Raw genomic sequence first — 24,580 nt, forward strand, 5'->3', positions numbered from 1 at the left:
TTCAAAACTACCATGTTAAAACTTTTGAAGATGTGAACGTACAAATGGTCCACCATTTTATTGACCAGTCTTCTGTCTCCAGTGGACAAACAACGGTGGGTGTCCAGCGCCCCCTGGTTTCACTGAGATGCAACTGAAATGTGTGCGTTGTTTTCTGAAGTGAATCCGTCTAGAACATGTACTTTATTTTGGCTTTGCCCCACCTAGTGATCGAGCCATCAGCAATGCTGTATGAATTTCTGATGTTGAAAGATGTTTCACCAGCACAGTGAAGCATACTGTTACACTCTAAGAGAGAACATTCTTTCCTACCTGTCAGATTCATGCACATCCTGCCCCGAAGAAGCGAAAAGCTCTAAAAACATTATACCACTGTGTCTACAATGGAAAGCAACTCAGCCACAAGATGAAATACTGCCATTTGTGACACCATGGATGGATTTTGAGAACATCATGCTAAGTGAAATAACTCAGACAGAAAAAGTAAAACCCGATAAGATTTGACTCCTATGTGGGATATAAAACTGAAAGCAACAAATGAATGAGATAAAAACACACACAGTCAACAATACGGTGGTTACCAGAGTAAGCGGGGGGGGGGGGGGGGTCAAAAATATGGTGCTGGATGGAGATTTGGCTTTGGGTGGCAACCACCACAGTGCAATGCGCAGATGATGTATTACGGAACTGTACACTTGAAATTGATACAATTTTATTAACTAATGTTACCTCAACTTAACAATTTTTAATTAAAAAATTATCTACTCTCTGTCCAAATTTTTGTTATATTACCTCCCAGAACACTTACAGCAATTTTCTTTGGAAAACTAAGAATTAACCTTGGCATACCTTTGTGCTCAAGGGCAGAAACATTTATTCTTTTTTCTTATCATGTTTTCTTGCAACGTTCAATCTCAGAGTGGAAATGTCCTTGTTCAGAGGGGAATGTACAGTTACTGTGTAGTTACAGTCACTGCTGCTCCCTGATTATATCACAGTAAGTTAACAAAGGGAACCATAACAAAAGTACACGAGGGAGGCTTCCCTGGGTCAGGTACGGCTGTCCAAAAGCACTGTACTTCTATATTTCTTGGCGACTGGGAAAAGTACTGTGAAAATATTTGAGCTGGTTCCTTACCTGACCAAGAAATTCACTACCTTCTATATCCTAAGCATAGGTCTTTGAAGTCATCTGAATTAAGCTAAAAAAGTGTCTAATTTAGGGGGTTATTAAGATTTGTATTCATGTGCAATAAGCCAGTAGATACTTCTCTTAATATTAGAAATACTGTGCATTGTTTCAGAAGAGATTTAGGCATCATGAAAGCATCATAAGAGTCACAAGATGCTCTTAACACAAACATTTAGAAATCTAGTAACTTCTGATTTCAATGGTGCTTTTTGGAGAAGAAAAACAGGAATGACAGATTAAAGCCTGCCTTTCACCATGAGACTCCCTGGAACAAAACCAAGAAGCCACAGTGTTTGCCACAGACAGAGAATATGACACGGTGACAGTTCTTCTCTGCCTCCATTAATAGGTTATATAAGATTAATGGTTAATAGAAGCATAAATACTATATTCACATGATGTTGGACTCATTTTTATTTCAGCTTTATGAAAAAACCTTTTTGTCCTTGTACTTTTAGGGACTTGGAAGGTCTGCCAGCCACTCTGCCTTTCTTGCCACCACGGGAGCTCTCAGCCCGTTTACAAATGGACATGTTCAGGACTGCCATCTGGTGGAAATAATAGAAATTGACAATTTTGGGGGGTGTGTCTAAAGCGATTTTAAATCACTTGTCTATTAAGAACGTGTGAATTTGAAACATATTGGAGTAAATCATTCATTCATAACATTAATAAGAAATACAAAACAAAAGGAATTAAGAAATTTGTAGAACGTGGAGAAAACTACAAAACATAATTTGGGATGTGAAAAAAATATTCATACAAATAGAAAGATGTAGCATTTTCCTGGAATGGAACTTGCCTCTGAAGACATCAATGATCTCCATATTACCTACACTGACAACAACTCAACATACCGGATTTTTATTTGGCAGGAAGATCTTGGCCAAGTTAGTCACAAGTTCATCTGGAATAATAAATATTCTATTTTTGTTAAAGTAGACTATAAGACTTTCCTTACTAGATAATAAAATGTACAAAGCAATAAAATAGACTGCTCATAAAAATACAAGCATATACAAGAACATACAGTACAAGGGCACTTTCAAATAAACAGCACTGGCTTACATATCAGCTGGTGTGGTGCGAAGTGATAATGAAATGTATCACATTAGATTTCCCCCCTGGAGCAACACCCTAAATGAGTTTCTTTTGTATTATATATATAATTTTAAAAGGCTAAAGTCATAAAACATATGCAAATATTTGCTGATTCAAAATGTGAGTTTCTTTTGTATTTATATAAAATTTTCAAATGAGTTCCAAATGAGTTGTGAGTTCCTTTTGTATTATATATATAATTTTAAAAGGCCAAAGTCATAAAACATATGTAAACATTTCCTTACTCAGAATGTGAAAAGATTGTCTATGCACACAATTGAAGTGTGAAACTGCTAAAGAAAATAATATTCTAAATTTTTTAATGTAAAAAAATTCAAGACATTTGTCAAATGGAATGTTTAAAATCTTTGCAGTTCACTATATGTAATTTTTTTTCAATTAAAAAAACATAAAACATAAAACCCACTATATTTGACTTAAAACAATATATGGAGAATAAAACAGAGTATTTTTGACTAAAAAGAGCTAACATTTTCAGATCAGGGCATCTTAGCATTCCCTAGTGCCCCTCCAATCAGTGAGCAGAAAAAGCCTTTATTCTGCCTGTAGGAAAAGCTGACACAAAAACAAAAACTTAATGTGTAATAAGAAGCACAGAAACAGAGTAGCAGGTAATAAGACTTGGGGGTGTGGGGAAACCTATGCTACTGAGATTATAGTTTTTCAGGAATTAGGTCATTTCAGGATTATCAGACAGCTTTTGCTGTTAGTCCCATTCCTCAATATCCTTATTAAAAAAACAAACAAACTGAAAGGCAAGTGATGGACTGGGGAGAATAATTCATGACACGTGTAATAGGATAATGGTTATAATGATTAATCTCCTAAATATATAAAGAGCTCTCACAAAACAATGAAATGACAAACGTGTTTATAGAAAATAAACATGTGAACAAGCTTTTAAAAGACATAATTAGCCAAAATAAGGAAAATGTTCCATTTCACTAGCAAATAATTTAAAATTACATCAATAAAACATAAATCACAATATTTTACCTGCCAAATTGGCACTATGCAACACTGGCAAGAAAGCAGAAAACATGGGCATTTTTGTACACTGGTTATAAAGTGGTGCCCTCTTCCTGGAAAGCAACTCAGGACCACTAAATCCATTCAGTTTCTGTATTTTATTTAACTTCACTTTATTAAAAATTCAAACATACAGAAAGTTACAGAGAGTATAAGAAACTCTTACCTGTTACCTGGATTTAACACGTTAACATTGTCTCTTTATTTTTTATTTTTGGTGGGGGGAGGGAGAAAAGAAAAATCTCACACTTCCCAATGCTTCTGAAATACTGTCCTAAATTAATATTATTCCCAAGCACACTTAATACAACTTTGTATTTATAAATTACTATGTACCATCAACTCCAAGATTCCATTCCCTTATGTATAAGAAATGCTTCCAATAAATCTATGAAACAATGTTTTAATTAACAGGATTATCTTACACTTACTGCAATAAATATTCCAGACAGACTTAAAAAAATCTCGTTTCTGGATTTTGCTTACCCAGTAACTTTGATTCAATGTTAAATCCTATGTAACCACTTTGAAGACGTGCTAAACACATCTAAATGTAAGACAATTGCAACAGGGCACAGAAACCAGCTGGAACTGAAATACGAAGAGAAGAGCAGGCACCACACTGGCACAGGGGTGCCTGACGCCCGTCTCCCCGCTGGGGTGGCCGTAGTAAGACGCCACGGACCTCAGATCCTTTTCAATTTCAAGGATGTTAAAATGGGGGAAAGGAAAAGAATGCATTTTGGAATAAACTTTGGAGACTTAAGCTTTTACACAAACAACATCCTTTTGGAACTGGATGTTTCCCTCAGCTTTATGTTTCCAAAGTATTAAAAGCTGGCTCACTGCCCAAGGAAGCAAAGCCAGTGGCAACTGGCTACAGCCGGGACAGGATTCTCTTCTTCGCCTGCGTTTCCTCTATTTCACTCAGCGCCCCAGAAAAAACTGTTCTATGCTCAAGGGAACTAGTAGGTGGTGACAACCCTCCATGGTGACCCCTGCCTTAAGTCAGAAAACAGTCTAGAGACAGTTATTCAAAGGCCCTGGAATTCACATTCTATGGTGATGGGGTGGGGGGGAGGTACGGCACTGGGGGACACTTCAGAGGTGCCACAAAGTTCAGAAATCAAGATAAATATTCTAATAAGACACTTAAAAGAATCAAGACTACTGTAAACACTGTGATGTATCAAATTTTAAACGAAGACCAAATCATCATCACTGAATCTTCCCTTTCACCACAGGTTCCAACAGAGCGTGGCACACACTGCCGTGGTCCGAGGGGAGTGAGCAGAGCGGCGAGCTACAGCAGAGTTTAAAATGCAAACGTGCAACGGGAACACACAAAATAATTTTCATAGGTAGGGTGAGCAATTTTTAGTATTAGATCCCAAAATGTATGCAGGATGTTAAGGATTCGAGAGTGTGGTTTAACTCTATTTTTATTAAAAGGAACTTGGTTAACATAAGATGAAAACAATGCCTGCCTGCCCAGTAAGGGTATCCATGAGGCTACAGCAGTTAAAATGGCACTATACCTGCACGGGGTCAGACGAAAACACAATTTGGGAACTAGAAACGGATCATTCAGATAGGGGAAACTGGTGCTTGCCCGGGCTGGCTGGCATGATGCTGGCACAAGCAGCCAGCTGTATGGAAGAAATTAGCTTCCTCATTTAATACTATATACAGGGCCCAGCACAAATAATGCCTTTTTATTACAAAAATCTTTTATTATAAAATCCCAAGCATGTAATTCTGTAACATGATAGTATCACATTCAGGCACACCATATGAATAAGCAACTGATAAGTAAATTGACATAGTATAAAGCTTATTTTAAATACTTATAATTTTAGGTAAAATGTTTAAATTAAAATGATAAATTATTACACCCACATTATTACCCTACCAACCACACTCAAGTAAGCGTTACCTCTGCCTGACCCTGTACAACAGTAAATTCAAGATGGATTAAAAACCTAAATGTATGTGCTCGGGAGGCAGGAAGCCTTTAAAACTCCTGCAAGAAAACAGAGAACATGCAAACTTGAGATGGTGATTTTTTTAAACAAGACATCACAAACCATAATGAAAGACTGATAAATAACAAAGGACTCCACACATAAATTTTTTAAGACTAGATTTTGAAACACACATAACAAAGGATTAATATCCAGACTAAAAAAATAAATAAATAAACCTACAAATAAGTTAGAAAGAGACAAACCAAAATCAAAAATGGGCAAAGGATATGGACATTCAATTCAGAGACGAGGAAACCCAAATGGCCAACACAAAAAGGCAGACACTCATCTCACATGTAATCAGAAATACAAATTAAATGATCTATTTCACGTTCACCTGACCGACTACGCCAAGTGTTACTGAGGACGGCGGAGCGCAGAGGAACAGGAAGCTTGGCACATTTCTAGGGGAAGTGTAACTCAGTGTATACCTTTAGCATAATGTGTTTAATACATTCACTTGAAGATGTGCACACCCTGTAACCGGGTAATATTTCTAGGCAAATACTAGAGAAAAGCTAGCAGATGTGCTTCAAGGGACACATACCAGAGTGCCTACTATCCCAGTTCTTAATAGTAAAAAAGCTGCAATCTATACTCCCCTCAATGGGGACACGGACACACTGTGGTGTAGTCACACAAGTGAAGTTTATTCAACCTTTAGCTTGTTTTATAGAGCAGGATGCCGTACAGTAATGTGAGCAGATAAATTCAAATCTGAGGTTGAAAAGAACATCCTTTCCTCCCCCATAAAACACTCCCCCACCAGCAAAATCAAAACCAACTAAACATGGTGGGTGGATGTGCAGGGGAAGGAATGAGGTAAGAAACCTCCTATGGCAGGTGATACCTGACTCTTGCCTAAGCCCACAACCCCTTCCCACCTTCTAAATGTAACAACATATGTGGGTAGATGACCAAAGGAAAACCTGTGAATATCCCTCACAGCCCAGCCTAACACCGCTTACTGATTCCTTTCTTGTAAAAGAATAAATTAACGATCTAGTTTCCTTTGTCTAGTCATATTTATATTCTCTGAGCCTAGTGGCTTTTAACCTTTACCAAGTCAAAGAGCCTTTATTCAAAGGAAATCTTAACTGGGATCCCAACAAGTTGACACAAAAAAGCAGAACTGACTTATTCCTAGCGAGGGAGGCATCAGTGATGGGGAATAGGGCAACCTACGAGATACTTGTGGAGATGAAACTCTTCTATATCTTGATTTTATCTGTGTATCTGGTTGTAATATTGTGCTTTAGTTTTGCAAGATGTTATCACTGGGGAAAATGAATAAAGAGGAAACAGGATAAAGAAAAAAGCAGAACTGCTCTCAAAGTAGAGAACTAGTAAAAGACCTAGTAAAAGACCAACTCATTATCATTGAATGTCCTTAAGACTATTAGTTTAAGTGTACATCATTTTAAAATGTAGACTTCATAAAAAGCTTTGTACTTCCTAGAGAAACTGTAACTCCAGGAATTAATAAAATCTAGTCACTTTCAACCTGGGAGTATACTTCAATAGCATCGAAGTGCTATACAGTAATAATTACAACCAGTCTCACCTGAGATCAACTTTTAATAGCAAATGTTAAATGTAAGTATTTAAAATAAGCATTATACTGTGACAATTTACTTGTAAGTTGCTTATTCATAGGCAAAATCTCATGAAAATTAACCCATGGTCCTCTAAATCAGGTTACCGTGGAATTTTGTTAACATAAATCACACTCGCCGTCTTCCAGACTTAAGAAATGAAGCACAAGTGAAAAACACACATAAACTGCCCAGGAGAGGGGAAGAAAGTATCAGATCCACATGCTGGAGTAGTTTCTTGGATGGTACTGGTCCTCTTCACCTCAAATACATGCCCAAATATTTTCTTAAAAGTAGATATATGGGAAGAATAAAAGAAGACATTTGTGGTACAGATTTAATAACTAAAGAAATCACTGTTGCCAATAGTATACATTTAGGGTTTAGTCCAGGAAAAAAAATCCCAAACCTTTGATTCTACCCATATAGAAGTAATGGTTCTTTTGTGTTCCATTACAGCTGTGGATATGAACAGATAGAGCTGGTCAGCTCCTAACACCAAGAGTATGAACCCCCACGCCTGAACTGTAAGAGCATCACTGGCCAGTTACACGTGAGCAGAAAATGACATAGTTTGTATTAGCGTTTGCCAGGTAGAATAAAACTGAAACAGAAAATGAGATAAGATCCTATAGGCAAAAAAGTCAGCAAAACGTGAGGATCAGTGGTGATGCTGCTTGAAAAGCAACTTTGTTTGTATTAGTAGCTACAGTACTACTTCTAGACCACGGCACACACAAATTACCAAAACAAAATACTTGGGCAAAAATAAATACTTGCTTAGTGTTTGTGTTAGGGCCTATAGAATTCCCAAAGTCGAGTATAATTCTCAGAACTGCTTTGAAATAAATTACTGTCTTATGGATTACTTCATTAGCTTTTAAGTGTCTTAAAAATAAAACAGATTTTCTGCACACTGTGCATTTTGTTTAAAATGTGGAAAAATCACAATATGATATTTTCCACTAAATACGAGTTAGGTACCACAAATGAAGTATGTTCTAAAATCTTTATCAAATGTTTTCCCTTATTACTTAAACCAGATTAATTCCAAAGTATAAATAAAGGCAATTAGGAAATGTGAATTTGAGATGTCATTTAAAAATGCAATCTCAATTCAAGACAAGAAAGATTTGGCTAGCAAAGAAAAATTTTAATGGAAAACTACAGGTTAATTTTTTTAAAAACTTTTCATTCCAGAGAGAGAGGAAGGCAGAGAGAAACACTGATCAGTTGTCTCCCATATGCATCCCAACCTGGGATCAAATCTGCAACCTACACATGCGCCCTGAGCTGGAATTCTGGACAGAGGACCCTCCAACCAACTGAGCCATATCGGCCAGGGATCTCCAGGTTCATCTTAAATGACTGGAACTGAGTAAAAACCCAGCTTAACTCAGCAACGAATATTGATACTCTGGTTCAATTGTGTTCCTTCAAAGGTTTTAGAATATACATAATTTTTTTTTCCTGGATGACTAATTTTTTTGGAAACAAAAACTTGGTTTATAATGTCAGAATACTTATGTAGGGTCCTTATTCCACCAAATATTTCAGATAGCTTAGTATGGAATATAAGTTATTAACACTAATTTCTGGCTCATACAACTCTGTAAGTACTTCTACATTTAGCATTAAGAAATTGGATCTTGGCCCTGCCTGGTGTGGCTTAGGTGACTGGGCGAAGGGTCGCTGGTTGGATTCCTGGTCAGGGCCCCTGCCTGGGGTGAGGTCTGGTCCCTGTGTGTGAGACACAGCTGATCAATGTTTCTCTTCCTCTCTTTCAACTCCTCTTTCCCTCTCCCTAAAGATAAGTAAATAAATAAACAAATAAAATCTTTAACAACAACAATAAAAAACTCCAAGGAAAAAAGAAACTGACTCTTGGGAATAAACTGTACTTATATTAGCAGCAAACTAAATGTGGAGAAATGCTTAGGTTCTCTGTTTTCCTTCAAAATGAGATGTTAGTTTAAAAATAAACCTCAAAATATGCAACTTGATATTTTAATATTTGCTACATTAAATAATAAAGAAGCCTAACCAAACCGAGCTTTTTAAGATGGGTATGTGCCACCTTCATCCTGGTTTACATTTTGCTACGGTTCCTTATGAGGGCCAACTCCCTAGTTGGCTGGCTGGAAAGCCAGACAGCACTATGAAGAAACACCAGATCCCAGACACCTGAAATAAAACTGACAAGGTAACGAGTTACAGTGACATCTGGCTATCCAAACATTTAAAAACAAAAATTCAAGCAATAAGTATCTTAAGGAAATGCTATAGTTACCAAACCTCATAATTAGACAAAGTAACACCTATGTGATAACTCTCCCTCACCTTGTTCAATGTTCAGAAAACTGAAAAATCTAACAACAAAAAACCCCTTCAGAATAAAGTCCTGGTCCACTCAATTATTAAAAAGTCCCATCTTTATCTGGTCAACCTGATGTGATGTCTCAGCCAACAGTAGAATAATTTTATTTAAAACATAGATTAAAAATTCTATCAGAAGTAAGTTCTTTTTAATAACACAAATCTATAGTAATTGAAGAGCTCTAAGATTAAAATGACGCAAATACATGCCATTCAAAAACCAAACTCTATTGCTAAGTTTAACCTTGAATCATGAGTTTTCCAGGTTGAGACGCATGGAAGTAACATTCTAAGAGAAAAAGTACAATGCTCAAGATTCCACCTTCATCTTTCTAAGTTTCAGCATAACAATAATACCCTCCTCCCCTACCCTGCCAAGTAAATTCTGTCACATTTGTCTATCTTAACATTCACTTACTATTACACTGTGATGTTTGGAATAAACAAACAGACAGTCACCAAAAGGAGGACAGCAATTCTGAAAGTATGGAATCGAGGGGAACTTTAAAGGAGGTATATGAAACCAAAACTATTTTCTTATCAATAATACTAATACTTATTCTTTTTCGAAGTACTCATGATTGCACTGATTGTGCAAAAGAAACAGTGGGTTCAACTGCAGGCACTTGAGCACAACTAAAAACAGCACCAACCAAATTAGCTGTTCTTGTACCTTCATTCCTACACTCCCAAAGAAAAAGGGGGAAACGGCCCGTTTCAGTTAACATCTTAAGCAGTAATAATTAATTTCATTGCAACTGTATCCTTGAGTTCACCTCTTTTTAATGGCCTATATGGTGCAGTGGGGAGTGCTGGTTCTGCAGCATGCGGAGTACAGCGGTTATTTCAGGCTATTATTCGAGACGTGCCCTGAACCACCCACTCTTTGTGGAGCGCAACTTTTACTTGAAAGAGAGACTGATAGACTACGGTTATTCAGCAGACATTTTCTCTAAAATGAGTGAAGCAAGCAACTGACAATATTTGTTGTCAATGATAAAATGTCACCTTCCAAATGAAAATTAGAATTTAAAAAAATCTGTATCCATCACCATGAGCTTGGCAGCTTCCCAACATTTAAAATTTTTCTCAAGGTATCAGTTTAACATTAACCAAAAACTTTTAAGTACTGCATAGTAACATGTTGATATTCTAAAGAACTGCATAATTCGATGAACACTGACAGTATTTTCCAAATGACTTAATGCATGTTTTTAAATCATGAAAAAGTAGAAGATCCATCCAAACTGCAGGACAGATCAAACAGATTTTAATGTAACATAGTACAAAGCTGAGTTAATAGTTCCAGATCTCACACTGCAAATAACCTTCAAGAAACTACCAATTCTGAAATTTTGATAATGTATCAAACAGGAATATCTGCCATTACCTGAAGCTACTGAAACACTCTTTCAAATACTATGTGTGTGGGGCCAGACTTCTTCATGTATTTCAAACAAAGAGTCACACTGCAACAGATTGAATGCAGAAGCAGATACAAAAATCCAGCCGATTTCCAAAACGAAAGCCAGCACTCTTTAGTTTTGGAAAATAATTTTGTTTTTATAAAACAATGCTGTTTATGTTAACAGGGAATGGTTTTCTTTTCGAATGCAATAAATATCAATAAATGTAACCCACAAAAGCTAAAGTTCTTTGGGATCTTCTGCCTTTAGGACTATAAGTAGTTCTTGATACCAAAATATTTGAGAAGAGGCGGACTAGTAAACTGATATTAGTAAATACTAAATAAGTTTTCCTTTTGCTGACTCACGTGTTATCTATATTTCAAGGGCCACTAAACTACCAGAGAAAGATTTTTTAAAAGTGGTATAAAAATGTTATGGGAATAGAGAAAGGTTTAATTAGTATTATCCTCTTAGTTTGGTTAATTCTTCCCTGGAATTATAATTCACCTACACAGTTCCATATGAAACACTTCATAATATTTTAACTATATAAAATGTTTAAAGTAACATTCAAAACTGGACTTTTATTTTAAAAATCATACCAAATAGTAATGTGTCACACTGTTTTTATCAATTCTTTATTTAGGCAACAAGTTGGTTATGTTCACTGCAGTGTATGAAACATCACAATATCATACTGGAAAGGTACTATCAGTACAGGATTGGATCAGAGTGGACAGTTGAACAATAAACCATTTTGCATTCTTCATTCCCTATCTTTTAACAGCCCCCCAAACCCAGTAAAGGGACAAATAGCTTTTAACGTCATCATGTAAAGCACTTTAACTTACAAGGCTAAAATCTAAAGAATAAATAAAATATACTGTGGCAATAATTCTTTGTAGACCAAAAATCAGGTGCACAATAAATCAAATGATCAAGGAAGCCATCTGTATTCAAATGTGTGACTCCCCGGAAACAGCGTCAGGAAAATGTTACAGAAAATACCATGAATTCTATTTCACACAGGACCAGATGATGACTCATTGTAACTATACACAAGGGCAATTACATCCTGCTGAAACACAATTTAAACATACAGGAAAATGTTTACAAAGCATCCACCACATGTAAACCATGTACAAATGGATACATTCATTGCTTCTCCTACTCCCATAGCTTTTAGATAAATATTTTAACTCTTCATGTTCAGCATTAATTGGATACATGCAAAACTCAAAAAGAATTCAAGAATTCAAGGTTATTGTAAAAATAGAATTAAATTAATAATCTTCAAGTACCTTATGTGACAGCCACTCTGTACCGTGCCCAATGTTATAAAATGAAAGGGGTTACTGAACCCATGAAAATATCTCTGTAATATTTCCTTAGATCTAAAATAGATAATTTTAAATGTATTTATAGTCATATTTCAATGTGATATTCTGAGCTTTTAAAATAATGTAAACAATTAAAAATTATACCAAATTACACAAAACTTGTTGTATCTTAAAAGCTGAAAAATTAAAACTATAGAAAACCACATGTAAAACCAAAATCACAATTTACATTATAAAGGCAAATCTCATCATTTAAAAAATTTGCAGCAGTGAGATGTCAAAGCAAATTATAAATAGCCATAAATTAATCCATTTGGTTTCAAAGATTTTCTAGTGAGAGTGGAAGGATGAAGTAGATACGTGCATAAAATTTGTCAGGGTTTATAGTATTATTGCCAGATACACTTATCTCAAAGCAGGCAACATTACAATGTGGACATGGAGAACCCAGTTTGGTAATACAGGTAAAATTGGAAAAGAAATTAAATAACCATTAATAATAAATATATACCCTATAGTAAATTGCTCAAATGAAATTTCAAGCCACAGAGCTGCAAAAGGCTTTCAACTTGGTGAACTGAAAAAAAGAACATCTCATACAATTGTTTACTTTTACATGCTTATATGTTGTGTGTCTTGTTTAAAAAAAAAAACATAATGTATCTTCAGAGTACAGCTAACTATATTCCCATGCACCTCAGGCACAAACGTTATTTGTGATGAAATTAACTGTTGGTTTCTAGGGCCAAAAGTTCAACACAGATGTAACCAGTATGCCTGAGGTTGGCAAAAATACTGTAGTACAGGCAATGCTACAAGTGGCAATTATCAGAAAACACAATATGAACAAATGATGGGAAATGCTAATGATTTTCTGCTCATATCACAAAACGTTGGGAATCCACAAGAATATTTTTCCCTTGTATTGAAGAAAATTGTGATTAAAAGTTTTTGCCCCAATTTTCAGAATCAAAAGCATTTTAGAAGTTTATAAGGCTACCATGGGTCTTCTAGATCTCCAGCACCCTACAGGAAGAAAAAAGGAAGAATATTATTATTATTTACCTACACCACTTCCAGATTGGATTGAATTTCAAAAGAAAACAAAATTAGATGAACAAATTACCTTCATTTCTTTGTTCGAAAAGGAATGTTTACAGAGAGGCGTGTGCACTGTACATTGTGTGTGTATATACACATGGATCTATCTAACACAGATAGGTACCTGGTTGGGTTTCTTTTCCCCTCCCCTTTCCACCAAATGCCTTCCTTTTAAATCACTTAAAAGTATTCCGGCACTGGAAAAAGTAGATCAAAACATCAGCTACCTTAGAAGATTCCAAAGTTTCAACTTAATGGTACCTTAAGCAACTTCAGACACATGATAAATATAAATATGAAGAAGAAAAGTTAATGACCTACAGTCACAAAATAATTGTTTTAAAAAAATTTCCCACACAACTAATATCTGTACTTAAAATAAAAACAAAACTCCCATCAGCCACTATTTAAAATACCCTGTAATTCTTGCATTTATTAATATCTGATAAACAGAGCAATATTGACAGTCCTGTGATCTTTAAAATGCCCAGGATGGCAATTTTCTGACAAGTCTGTGTGTGTTCACTCTGCCCAAAGATTAGTATTTTGTACCACAAAAGGGAGTAAGAAACAGACTAGATTTTCTTTAAGTAAGACTTCTCAAAGTCTTTTTTCTTTTTTAGTTAATGAAGAAAAGCCAAGCCAAAAGTTTTCTAAGTTTTATATAAATACAAATGAACTCCTAATGGGTATTTTTCCAATATAACAAAACTGTCTTAATTTTTTTAAAAATAAGTACAACATGCACAGATTATTCCATATCATGTGCTTTATTTGGACTTAAACACTTATAATTTCATTCTGAACACTTAGTCGACATACATTTTGATGTATGTAGTTAGGCTATACAGAAATACAAACCAATGCTATATGAATAATACACAGGATTTCCAAAAATTATTTTTCATAAAGAATACACAGAAAGAAAAATTAACCACACATCCAATAGCTCAGAACTTCTAGAAATAAAACTACAGAGATGTAAAATACAAACAAGTCAAAGAACACACCAATAATCATTCTTGAAAAAAACATTACAGGTCACATCTGCCATTGTTTAAAGAACTAAAATCACTAAAGAAAATACAAATTTATTACAAAGCTAACTCTGAGTATACTAAAATGTAAAATAATATGAAACAGTATACTTCTACATTAACAAGTCTTTCCACAACATATTATAATCTTGCTAATCAATAATCTTTAATGCTATCTAGTATGAATTTACTGACTTTAATAACTGGTAGCCTCATTTCTGGCATACAATATGAAATGACATAATTTTATTAAGTTCAAAGTACTGTAAAAGTCGATTTTAAACTATCTGATAAAGGTGTATGCAAAGGCCTCATTAAAAAACAAGGCTATGTGATGATAATAAAACTAGTTTACCAAGATTCAAATAAGAAAAATGTTATATAAATGCATACATTACACTTCCTAAGTAAAAACCGTCAAACCAAAGATCACAAAAATATTACCACAAAGTCATATGTTTTCACCACCCATGCTTGTCCCTGCATCTTCATTACAGCTGTCTAAGCCAGCAAGATCACTTTTGGATTCAGCTTGGCTTTCCTGCATTGTCACTGGGTTTCCAGCATCAATGTTCGAAGAAGTAGCTGTAGCAGCTGGTTCTTCAGCAGGGTTTTCTTCTCCCTCTACTTTAGCTAGCCTGTAACTAGTCAGCATCTCCTCCAGAAGTTGTCGGTAGTTTCCCCTATGATTAATTCTCATTTGCCTGAGAGCTTCCACCAATTTTCCCTGTGATCCACTTTCCTCTGCTTCATCGGAGGCCTTTTTTTAAGATTCAAGACCCCAGTGTCAGTAGACAAACTAGGATATCACATGTATTTCAAAACATCACAGCAAAACACTTGTTTTTCTACCAAGAGTAACATAGTCTAAGCATGAGAACATTTTATTAAATAAGTATTAAGTCTTGTGTCAAATAATAAAAATTTCCAATTGAAATATCTCGTTATTTTTAGCAAATTACCATTAACTTGTTTGTATTATTTTACATTGTAATTTGAAGTTTAAGCTGAAGTTTACTGTATTAGAATTCAACAGCAACACAAGCATTTCCTAAATAAAACTGACTTACTTAAAAATACAATTGGCTATCATGACTTAGGATAAAAGAAAATTAGTGTGTAAAGCAATAGGACAGGACAGAAAAGCAGGCCATTAGAACATTAGTTTCTCCATCATTTCTTCTAAATGACAGGTTAGATAGGAGATAGAAAATGTCAAACTACACAAACTCCAACTGGATTTCTGGGAAATATTAAAGTGTTCATGGCTAAAAATTTTATTTACATGTATCTTTGAAGAGTTTAATAAAACATCTGTAAAAACAGATGAATTATTTTAAACACTGTAATACGGTATGAATAGCAAACTTCTAATCCTTTTATACTTTAATAAATTTTGGGAAATTTACAGGTTTCAACAATACTAGCTACTTAATCTTGTTAGCAGAACAAGCTCTAACATCCAAGCTGATCACAGTTAAGCTGAAAGAGTAAAAGCCAGACAATCTTAAATAATGTGCCTCCTGATGTGAGAATTAGGGAATACAGAGCCACATCCTGCATTTTTGCCAGAAATGTTTAATATAAATCTAATAAAGCTAATTCCTAGTTTACAGGAAACAGAGAATAGACGATCGAGTTAAAGGACACAAGGAAACAGTCGCATGATCCTGAAGGTAGGACACTGTATAAAAAGCGGGCTCAGAATCCTCATATTCAGTGTCAACGGGGGAAAAAACAGGGGCTTGATTAAAGACTTGCTTAATATGCTTGAATGGTAACCTAATAATCAGATTAGACCATGGCACAAAATAACAATTATAATCAACAATCTAGGGATAACTGAGAACATATGTACTCGATATTAAATTACATTATTAAATTTATTATTACTTTCCTTAGTTATAACATTATGCTTATGTAGAAAAATAAATGTCCTCATTCTTAAGAGGTGCATGCCAAAATATTTAGAGATGAAATACTATGATGTCTGCAATTTGTTGTCAAAAGAATCAGTCAAAAAAAAAAAAGCAGTGTATACATGCACGCTTTGTAAACACGGCAAAATACTACGAACTGTTGACTCTAGGTAGAAGGTCTTCACTATGCTCATTTCGATTTTTCTGTAAGAAAACTTCTGAAACTTTTTATCATGTTAGGAAAATGAAATACAAAAATGGTTACTAATATAGACGACCTGACGCAAATTCTTAAACATCTTTGAAGACTGTTACTCTATAATTCTATGACAAAGATAATACTAATATAACCACACAATAAAGGACAATGCTTACTAGAAAAAAGAGAGTACTTGAACACTTTTTAATAAAAAGTACCCTTGGGGCAAAAAGCAAAAGATAATAATTGGATAGTGTATGTACACAGGACTGTGTACCTGTTCATTTTGGGATATCATATGTAGCTGCCTGGGTGGAAAAGCAGCACAGCAATGCACAGGGCTGGGCAAAAGTGGGCTGACAGCTGTTCGTGTGGACAAAAGACATGCAGGTTTTGATTATCGCATTAACTCAAAAGAATGTCATAACGGCACAGTGCACTCAGGTACAATCTCGTAACTGCTCCATTAGCCGGCCTTCATTATTCACATCGGAATTTCAGTGACCTGCCTGGGTCAGCCCCAGTGTCTCCTGAGGTGGCTGAATTCAAACCCACTTTCGCCCACCCCTGTGTGAATGATCATGATGGACAACGAAGTTACAGATGCTTTGTTTTCTTTAAAGTCTCCAATTTTCTACATCAGGCATATTAACTGTCAAAATAACTTTTTTTTAAATTAGGAAAATGTGTGTGGCGAGAACATAATAAAATATATTCTCTGTTAAGATCTTTTGTATTTACCTTTCCTTCTGTATTAAATAAACAGGTTTCCTTAAATAAAGTTTCTCATTTGAATCTTTTTAGGAAAGGTTAATTAAGATGGAACAATGAGATCAGTGCTTGCTAATCATAAACCTTATCAGTCTTTAATCAGGTCTTCCAAAAGGCAATTTCCTACTTACTGGTGTATGACAAAGAACTTGTAATGAAGGGCATAAAACTACCCCATTCCCAAAAGAAAATATCAAAATAAAAACTCCCTATTTATATATAAATAGAAAACTTCTATTTTTTTTCCTGACATTGAAACAAAATCTGCTTCAGTCGGGCACTGGACTTACACACAGCTAAAGTGATGGTCAACCCTGGTTTTCACAGCAGAATTGCCTGCGAGGCTTTTAAAAATTACGTATACAGATGCCAAAGTTCCATCCCATGATATCCAGATTCAGTGAGTTGGGGTGATTTATAATAAAATAATAATTAAAAAAAAAAGCCTGACAGGTGATTCTGATAAACAAGGTTCAGGACCACAGCCAGGGGTGCCCAATGCCACATGCAACCCAAGATGGTTGTGAATGTGGCCCAGCACAACATTGTAAATTTACTTGAAACATTAGATTTTTTGTGATTATGTGTCACAATATATTTAATGTGTGGTCCAAGACAACTCTTCTTACTACAGTGTGGTACAGAGGTACCAAAAGGTTGGACACCCGTAACTCTACTTACTTGAACTTACTGAAAAGGTTGGATCAAAGGCTGTTATATTAGTTGTGTTTCAGTTAATTTTGGTAGGCTCAAAGGAGAAGTGCATCTCACTCTCCACCTGACACCTTTCTTATTACAGTAATCATCTACATTTCTGTGCACTGCTGTTACTAGCAGCAGTTCAGAAGCAGTTCTTTAAAAAAAAACAAACAAACAAACAAAAAAAACACATAAAACCAAACCTGTAAATTAAGTAGGGATGGATTTACAATGGCTGGCATCACAGAACCACTGAATTGAAAAGAACTTCAGCTATTAACCACATTTAAAAGTCATTTTATCTTAAAGCAAATTGTGTTTCCCTATTGTACTGGATAGATGATAGGTGGACAAAATGCTTTCCCCAGCCATTTCATTTGATTCTTCAAAGTTATGTTACATAACCCTCCTATGGAGTTTCATTAATATCAAAAAAGGAACCTATCTATTACTTAGCTGTACCTTCTTTACCTGAATTCATACATTCATAGCATCCATGTATACACATCTAATATAGCAATTAATTCACCTTGCAACTGTTCACAAGTATCTCCATTAGCTCACTGAATTCAAGATAATTTCATATTACTTTCTGTATCCTCCCTACCCTCTAGGAAAGGAAAATTAATGTTTGTGCTAAGAACTTTATATACATGAACTCATTTAATCCTCACAGGTACTCTAAGTAATAGGCACTGCAACCCTAATTTTTATGTCTCAGATTTAAGGTATTTGTCAGGGTGACAATACAAGTAACTGACAGAGCTCAGATTTATGTACAGGTGTAATTAACATCAATGTCCCTCTGACTGTTTGCTGAGTACATTAGGGTAAGTAACAGTCTTTGCATAGTAAGTGCCCCATATAAACTTACTAAGTAAATACTGGTTAAAATTACTGTAGAACTAGACCACAAATCATTTCATATTGAAGTAGATAATGTATTTTCTTGATACAGAAAGATTAATGTAATTACAGGACAAAAAATCATATTAAATAGGACAGTTAAAATTATTCCGCAAAATAAAAGTAAGGCAATTATGGAGATGGGAATTTAGAACATTTTTCTCAGTTTTTGTTTGAAAGGTTTAACAATTACCTTGACTAACTCAACTTAAAAATCAAACCTCTCATTATGAAAATACTGTCTTATACCCAGGAAGACATGGGAATCTACATATATCAAGCATAGAGCAAAAAGGGGGGGAAAATCTAAGCATATTTTAAAAATAAAATTTTACTAGTTAATATTAATTTCAGCATTAAGAAATGGAGTTGCTATAAGGAAAGTTCTTCAAAGAATAGCTAAAACAATAGAGGAAAGTAAAGGATACTAGGGTATTTACTATGCTAGTATATGTTGAGTTTTTTGTGAGGTCCTATGCCCTGCTTGTCAACTAAAAAAAACTTTTAGAACTAAAGATTCTGAAATGTGACTTTGTGAGACACAACTAAGAATGACCATCGAAGAACCTAGTAAGTTAGATGTGATTTGCAAGGATTATGTAAAATTTAATCAGTGTGAAACAATTTTAGAGATTTGCTTAAAATGGTCAAGACCACACAGCTAAGAAGTGGTATGTCAAATCATACCTTAAGAAATAGTGATTATACTTAGCACGTTCTCAAGTACTGTATAGGTTGTCTCCATGAAAATGCTTTCCCCATTGAAAAAGTAAACACGAATTTACAAAAATCTACTGTTCATAAAGTTCTAAGATTGTGATATAAAAATGTAACAAGCAGCCTATCTTTACTGTAACTGATCTATCTGAAATAAAATAAAAAAGAAAACTGTATATAACACTTGATGCAAAAAGAGTATGGAGGGAGAGTCTTTGGGGCTTTTGCTGTTATCATTCCTCTCCTCAAAAATCCAAATGCCTTAAAATTTTTCTGTATCTCGGGGATAAATAAAAATGTGTATTTAAATTCGAAGTAATGGATTAAAACACTGGACTTGACTGCTGACTTTCAACAACTTTATAAAATGATTTTTCTTGGGTGACACACAGCAGCAGGGTACAAAAACTTATATAGTCTCAAAATAGCTTAGAGAGGCAGCATGAAAGGTGTAAAGAGAAGTTCAGGGAGCTACTCTTAGATCCAAAACTGGCTACGTGATTTATTTAGCTTTGTGACCTGGGTAAGCTACTTCATCTCACTGATTCTTAGTCTTATATAAAAAGGGTGTTCAGGAGATTGCCTATAATTGTATATGTATATGTATATGTATATGTATATGTATGTATGTATAGGGCTTGGCACATAGGAGGTGGGTAAATATAAGTCCTTACTTATATAGCTACTTGATCAGTGATATACTAATTTAAAAGCATTAGAAGTCCTCTTTGAGGGAAGAACATAACATTTTCCCATGGAAAATATAAAGCTCTGAAAATACACTTTCATACCAATTAGCAACCTCGAATTATTTTTTAAACATATGACTGAAGGGTAGTCTTAGCAAGCAAGTACTAGAAGTGAATAGAAATATTTCTTTTTAAAAAAAGATTTATTTATTTATTTTCAGAGAGAGGGGAAGGGAGAAAGAACTAAAAGAAGAGAAACATTGATATGCAAGAGAAACATCAATCAATTGCTTCTCACACCCCCCCAACTGGGGACCTGGCCCACAACCCAGGCATGTGCCCTGAGTGGGAATCCAATGGGTGACCCTTCAGTTCACAGACCAGCACTCAATCCAATGAGCCACACCAGCCAGGGCTTTACTATAATTATTTTTTTAAGATTTTATTTATTTATTTTCAGAGAGAGGAGCAGGGAGGGAGAAAGCAAGGGAGGAAAGATTTCTTATTTAACAAGTATTTATTGAGCTCTCACCATCAGCCAGGCACTGCTGTAGGTACTGGGATTATAGCCATAAGTGAATCAGACGAAGTCTCTCATCTTACAGAACTTATATTCTAGTTATAAAACACAAACTAGTTCATGGACATGGATTGGAAGAGAAAAAAAAACACAAACTAGCATTTTACAAGAAGAAAAGGAGGGTGAACTAAGAGCTCTGCCTAATATAAGAATACCTTAGAGTCAAAATGTACTTTTATTCTTATAAGCAATTATTCTTTCAGGGTCACAGACTCCTTTGAGGAACTTATGAAAATCTTAGACAAAATCATAATTTAAAAAATATGTATGCCCTGGCCAGTGTGGCTCAGTTGGTTAGAACACTGTCCCATAACCTAAGGGTTGCAGGTTCAATTTCCAATCAGGGCACAGAACCCCTGTCCAGGTGCGCACTTCGGGAGACAACGAACCTATGTTTCTCTCACATCGACATTTCTCTCTCTCCTTTCCTCTTGCTCTAAAAGTAATAAAATCCTTGGGTGAGGATTCAGGAAAAAAATTATTTTAAATATGTTTGAACATACATAAATATACTTGCAAAAACTTTTGGGGGAATCATGAACTCCTTGATTAAGAATTTCTTCTAGACTCTTTTCCATAGACTTTGATTTTAAAAGCTGGGAAAATATCAATATTGCTTATATTCCAAAGAGTTGAACTACGAAATACATTTAGTAAACTTAATAAGATTATCCTAAATAGTGAACTTTCTTAATATATTGTAATGACTTAATTTCTTACGTATATTCAACTCAGCTTTTTGAATACTGACACAAAGGTTGTTTTTAATAAATAAAAATGAATGAATCCCTATTTCTAAAGGTATCCCTTATAGGCACTTAGAACAATTCTATGATACAAAGTAGACACTTTAGGAATCTAAATGTACCTCTGATTCACTATGACTAGCATTATTCTTTGAAGTCTTGTTATTTTTAAAAGCTTAACTTTTATAATGCATCCCAACACTCATATCTCCTTTGAGTTTCTAGCACACTTTAGTCTCTCCTATTCTGCAGGTTAACTACTGGTCCCTGCCACGCTCTACTTCCTGGTAGCATCTTCCCCACGGCACAGATCTGAGGAGCGTGTGTGAAGCACATCTGTGCCTAATTCGCTGCTACAGTAGGTCACGAGCTAATAATTTAACTCAACATCTGTAACTCCTTCATTTGTTCTGTTTCTTTTGTATTTTTTAGTATATCTCTACTACTTGTAGTTACGGTTCAACATTTTTCTAAGGTCATGATCATTCTGAAAGAATAATGTTTCCCAAAATAAGTCTCTGGGCTGCAAGCCAATTTTCATAGTGAAAAGGGAATTCTCTAATCCATATATCTATAGTGAATTTGTACTTATCATCTGATCTCTGCAATTATTTCACAACTACCTAAAGTCCAACATCTTTCATCAAATACTGCACATGTTTCTAAGAGATTAAAATACCAGATATTCCTTTAAGCCTGTCATTCTTATGCTCCAAATATATGGTGGCACCTTAATTTAAAATATAAAAGTTTGAAAGTCTTCTCCAAGTCTCTTAGAAAATACTCTGATATCCTAATTTCTTGTTTTTCACCATAGCAGTTCTGTATTCCACTCAAAATCATGTCACTTCCTTCAAACATAGTTTATATTTTGTTCTTGGCTCCTCCCTCCACTCGAGCTATCTATTGTCCTCCTCCTTTCATTTCTGCCATGCAAATCATTCTTCAAAGCCTACCTTTTCTCTGAAGATCTGATTTTCCCAGCAGTCCTTATACAATTCACATGGCAATTAACTCACAGTCCAGATTGTCATTTCTTTTGATTCTTTACTAAATGATTGGAAGTATTATTATTTAACTCTTGTGCATTTATATCTACTACATTGCAAGCTACATTTAGAATAGGGATGGGGCCATGCCTTATGTTTTGTAGTCTTCTCCCTACATCAATTCATTACACAGTAGACTTGATGAAGTTTGATATGCTGGTATAAACACAGTGCTTATATCTAAAGGAAATCAAATATGCATCTCCTTAATTCACATAATAATCATACTAGATAGTCATATAATAATCATACTCAGAGCAAGTTTCATATCCTGAGCATTTCCCCTCAGCTTCAAGGTTCGGTTGCCTATTTATATTTACTATCTATAAAGTTATATATAAGTATTTTCTATTTTTAAAAAAGTTTAGAAATCCTTGATATATATTAAACAGAACTTTAGTATTATAAGACATTGTAAAAATCTTGTTTGGAGACAAAGCCAACTTTATGAGAGAGCAAGAAATTCAGGAAGGTATAATAATTTTTTTAAGATTACAAACTGGGGTGGCAGTTCAAATACCTGAGAAAACAGAAGTACTTCTATCGCTAATAAATGAATCCATAACTAACCTGTTGAGGGCTTACTTCTTCTAACCATGGTGTGGGTGCTATGGGGAACCTATAATCTTGCTAAAGAGGTATAAGACACTCTTCACCTCCCAATTGCCTGTTTTTAGTTATGTTAATGTCCTATCAATTGTCTGATCTGGAATTTTCTAAATGTATCACATGATATATCCTTATTTTAAAATTAATTTTCATAGCTTTGGATATAATTCTTAATATTCTGAGGTAACTGCCACAAAGAAAGACTCAGAATCACTGCTCTAGACCAAGACACAAATTCTGCTGTTATCAATATATAGTATCACGTATGTTCAACCCACTGAATGTATTAACTGTAGAATTTCCCGACAGTACACTTTCATTGTGAAGAAAAAAAAAATCATATGAAATTGCTGTGCAATAAAGAACCCTGGAAAATAACGCAATTGAGATGCTACATAATTACTACCAGTGGCTGATGTCTCTCTCAAGGCCTGCCAAGAGAAGCTGGAGACTGGAGGGTGAGTGTATTCCTTTCAACAAGTTCCATTACTAAGTTTGGCTCCCTTAATTCTTTGAAGCATACGTGTGAAAAATTAAGTTATTCATTTTTAGATGTTCAAAAACTTAAAAATACTGTGAGAAGGTACTTATTTGAATTAGTGATTTTGAAATTTAGGGCAATTTTAAAAAGACATTGTTTTGTCTCCTGGCACTAACCCTAAAATAAAACAAGCCATAAAACAAACAGACAAACAAACAAAAACTACACAGAGTAGTGGACAGCTTATCAATATTTCAAAGGGAGGTAAAGGGATAGAGATTTGCTCTGTGAGACACGAGAGGGCACAACAAACAACGGTGATGTCAGTTAAACACATAAACCCACAGCACAGTAAGATTAGAAAGAGAAATTACCCTCAGATATCCAGCTGGGCACACAGGGGCACTGAGAAGTCTGGTCATTAAGGTAACAACCCATTCACCCTGGCCGGGAAGCTCAGTTGGTTAGAGCATCGGCACCACACACCAAGGCTGTGGGTTCACTCCCCAGTCAGGGCACATACAAGAGTCAACCAATGAATGCATCAATAAAAAGAAAAACAAATCGATGTTTCTCTCTAAAATCAATAAATAACCAGCCTGCAAAACAAAGGGTTGCCAGTGCCGGGTGCATGAGAGGCAAGCACACTTTTGATGCTTCTCTCCCTTTCTTTCTCTCTCCCCCCTCTTTAAAAATAAGTAAATAAAATCAATAAATAAAATTTTAAAAATAAGTAAAATAACAACTCATTCACTATCACTAACTTCTAGTGATGGTAGAAGTCTGCCAAAGGAAAAACTGAGATATTTAATAATTTTTTGAATTATTTTTAGAGAAAAAGGAAGGAAGAAAGGAGAGAAACATCAGTCTGTTCCACTTATTTATATGTTCACTAGCTGATTTATGTGTATGTCCTGAACAGGGATCAAACCCGCAACCTTGGCGTATGGGGATGATGTTCTAAACCAACTGAGCTATATCCAGCCA

General features: G+C 35.0%; 1 protein-coding gene across 2 annotated transcripts in view; it reads right to left on the reverse strand.

The window, feature by feature from the left end:
* Positions 1–11,372: 11,372 nt before the first annotated feature.
* PPM1B (protein phosphatase, Mg2+/Mn2+ dependent 1B) overlaps positions 11,373–24,580 on the reverse strand; it is a 60,673-nt gene continuing 47,465 nt past the window's right edge. The window contains exon 6 of one of the 2 annotated variants that reach the window (XM_045827198.1): positions 11,373–13,116. In XM_045827198.1, coding sequence (XP_045683154.1) covers positions 13,087–13,116 — 30 coding nt within the window. In that variant the 3' untranslated portion in view covers positions 11,373–13,086. Of the gene's footprint in view, positions 13,117–13,945; positions 14,989–24,580 lie in introns of those variants that run through there. The other variant, XM_045827197.1, reaches the window with a different exon arrangement.

The sequence above is a fragment of the Phyllostomus hastatus genome, unplaced genomic scaffold (genome assembly GCF_019186645.2).
Source record: "Phyllostomus hastatus isolate PE091 unplaced genomic scaffold, TTU_PhHast_1.1 phas_scaffold_78, whole genome shotgun sequence".
In the NCBI taxonomy this organism is placed as follows: Eukaryota; Metazoa; Chordata; class Mammalia; order Chiroptera; family Phyllostomidae; genus Phyllostomus; species Phyllostomus hastatus.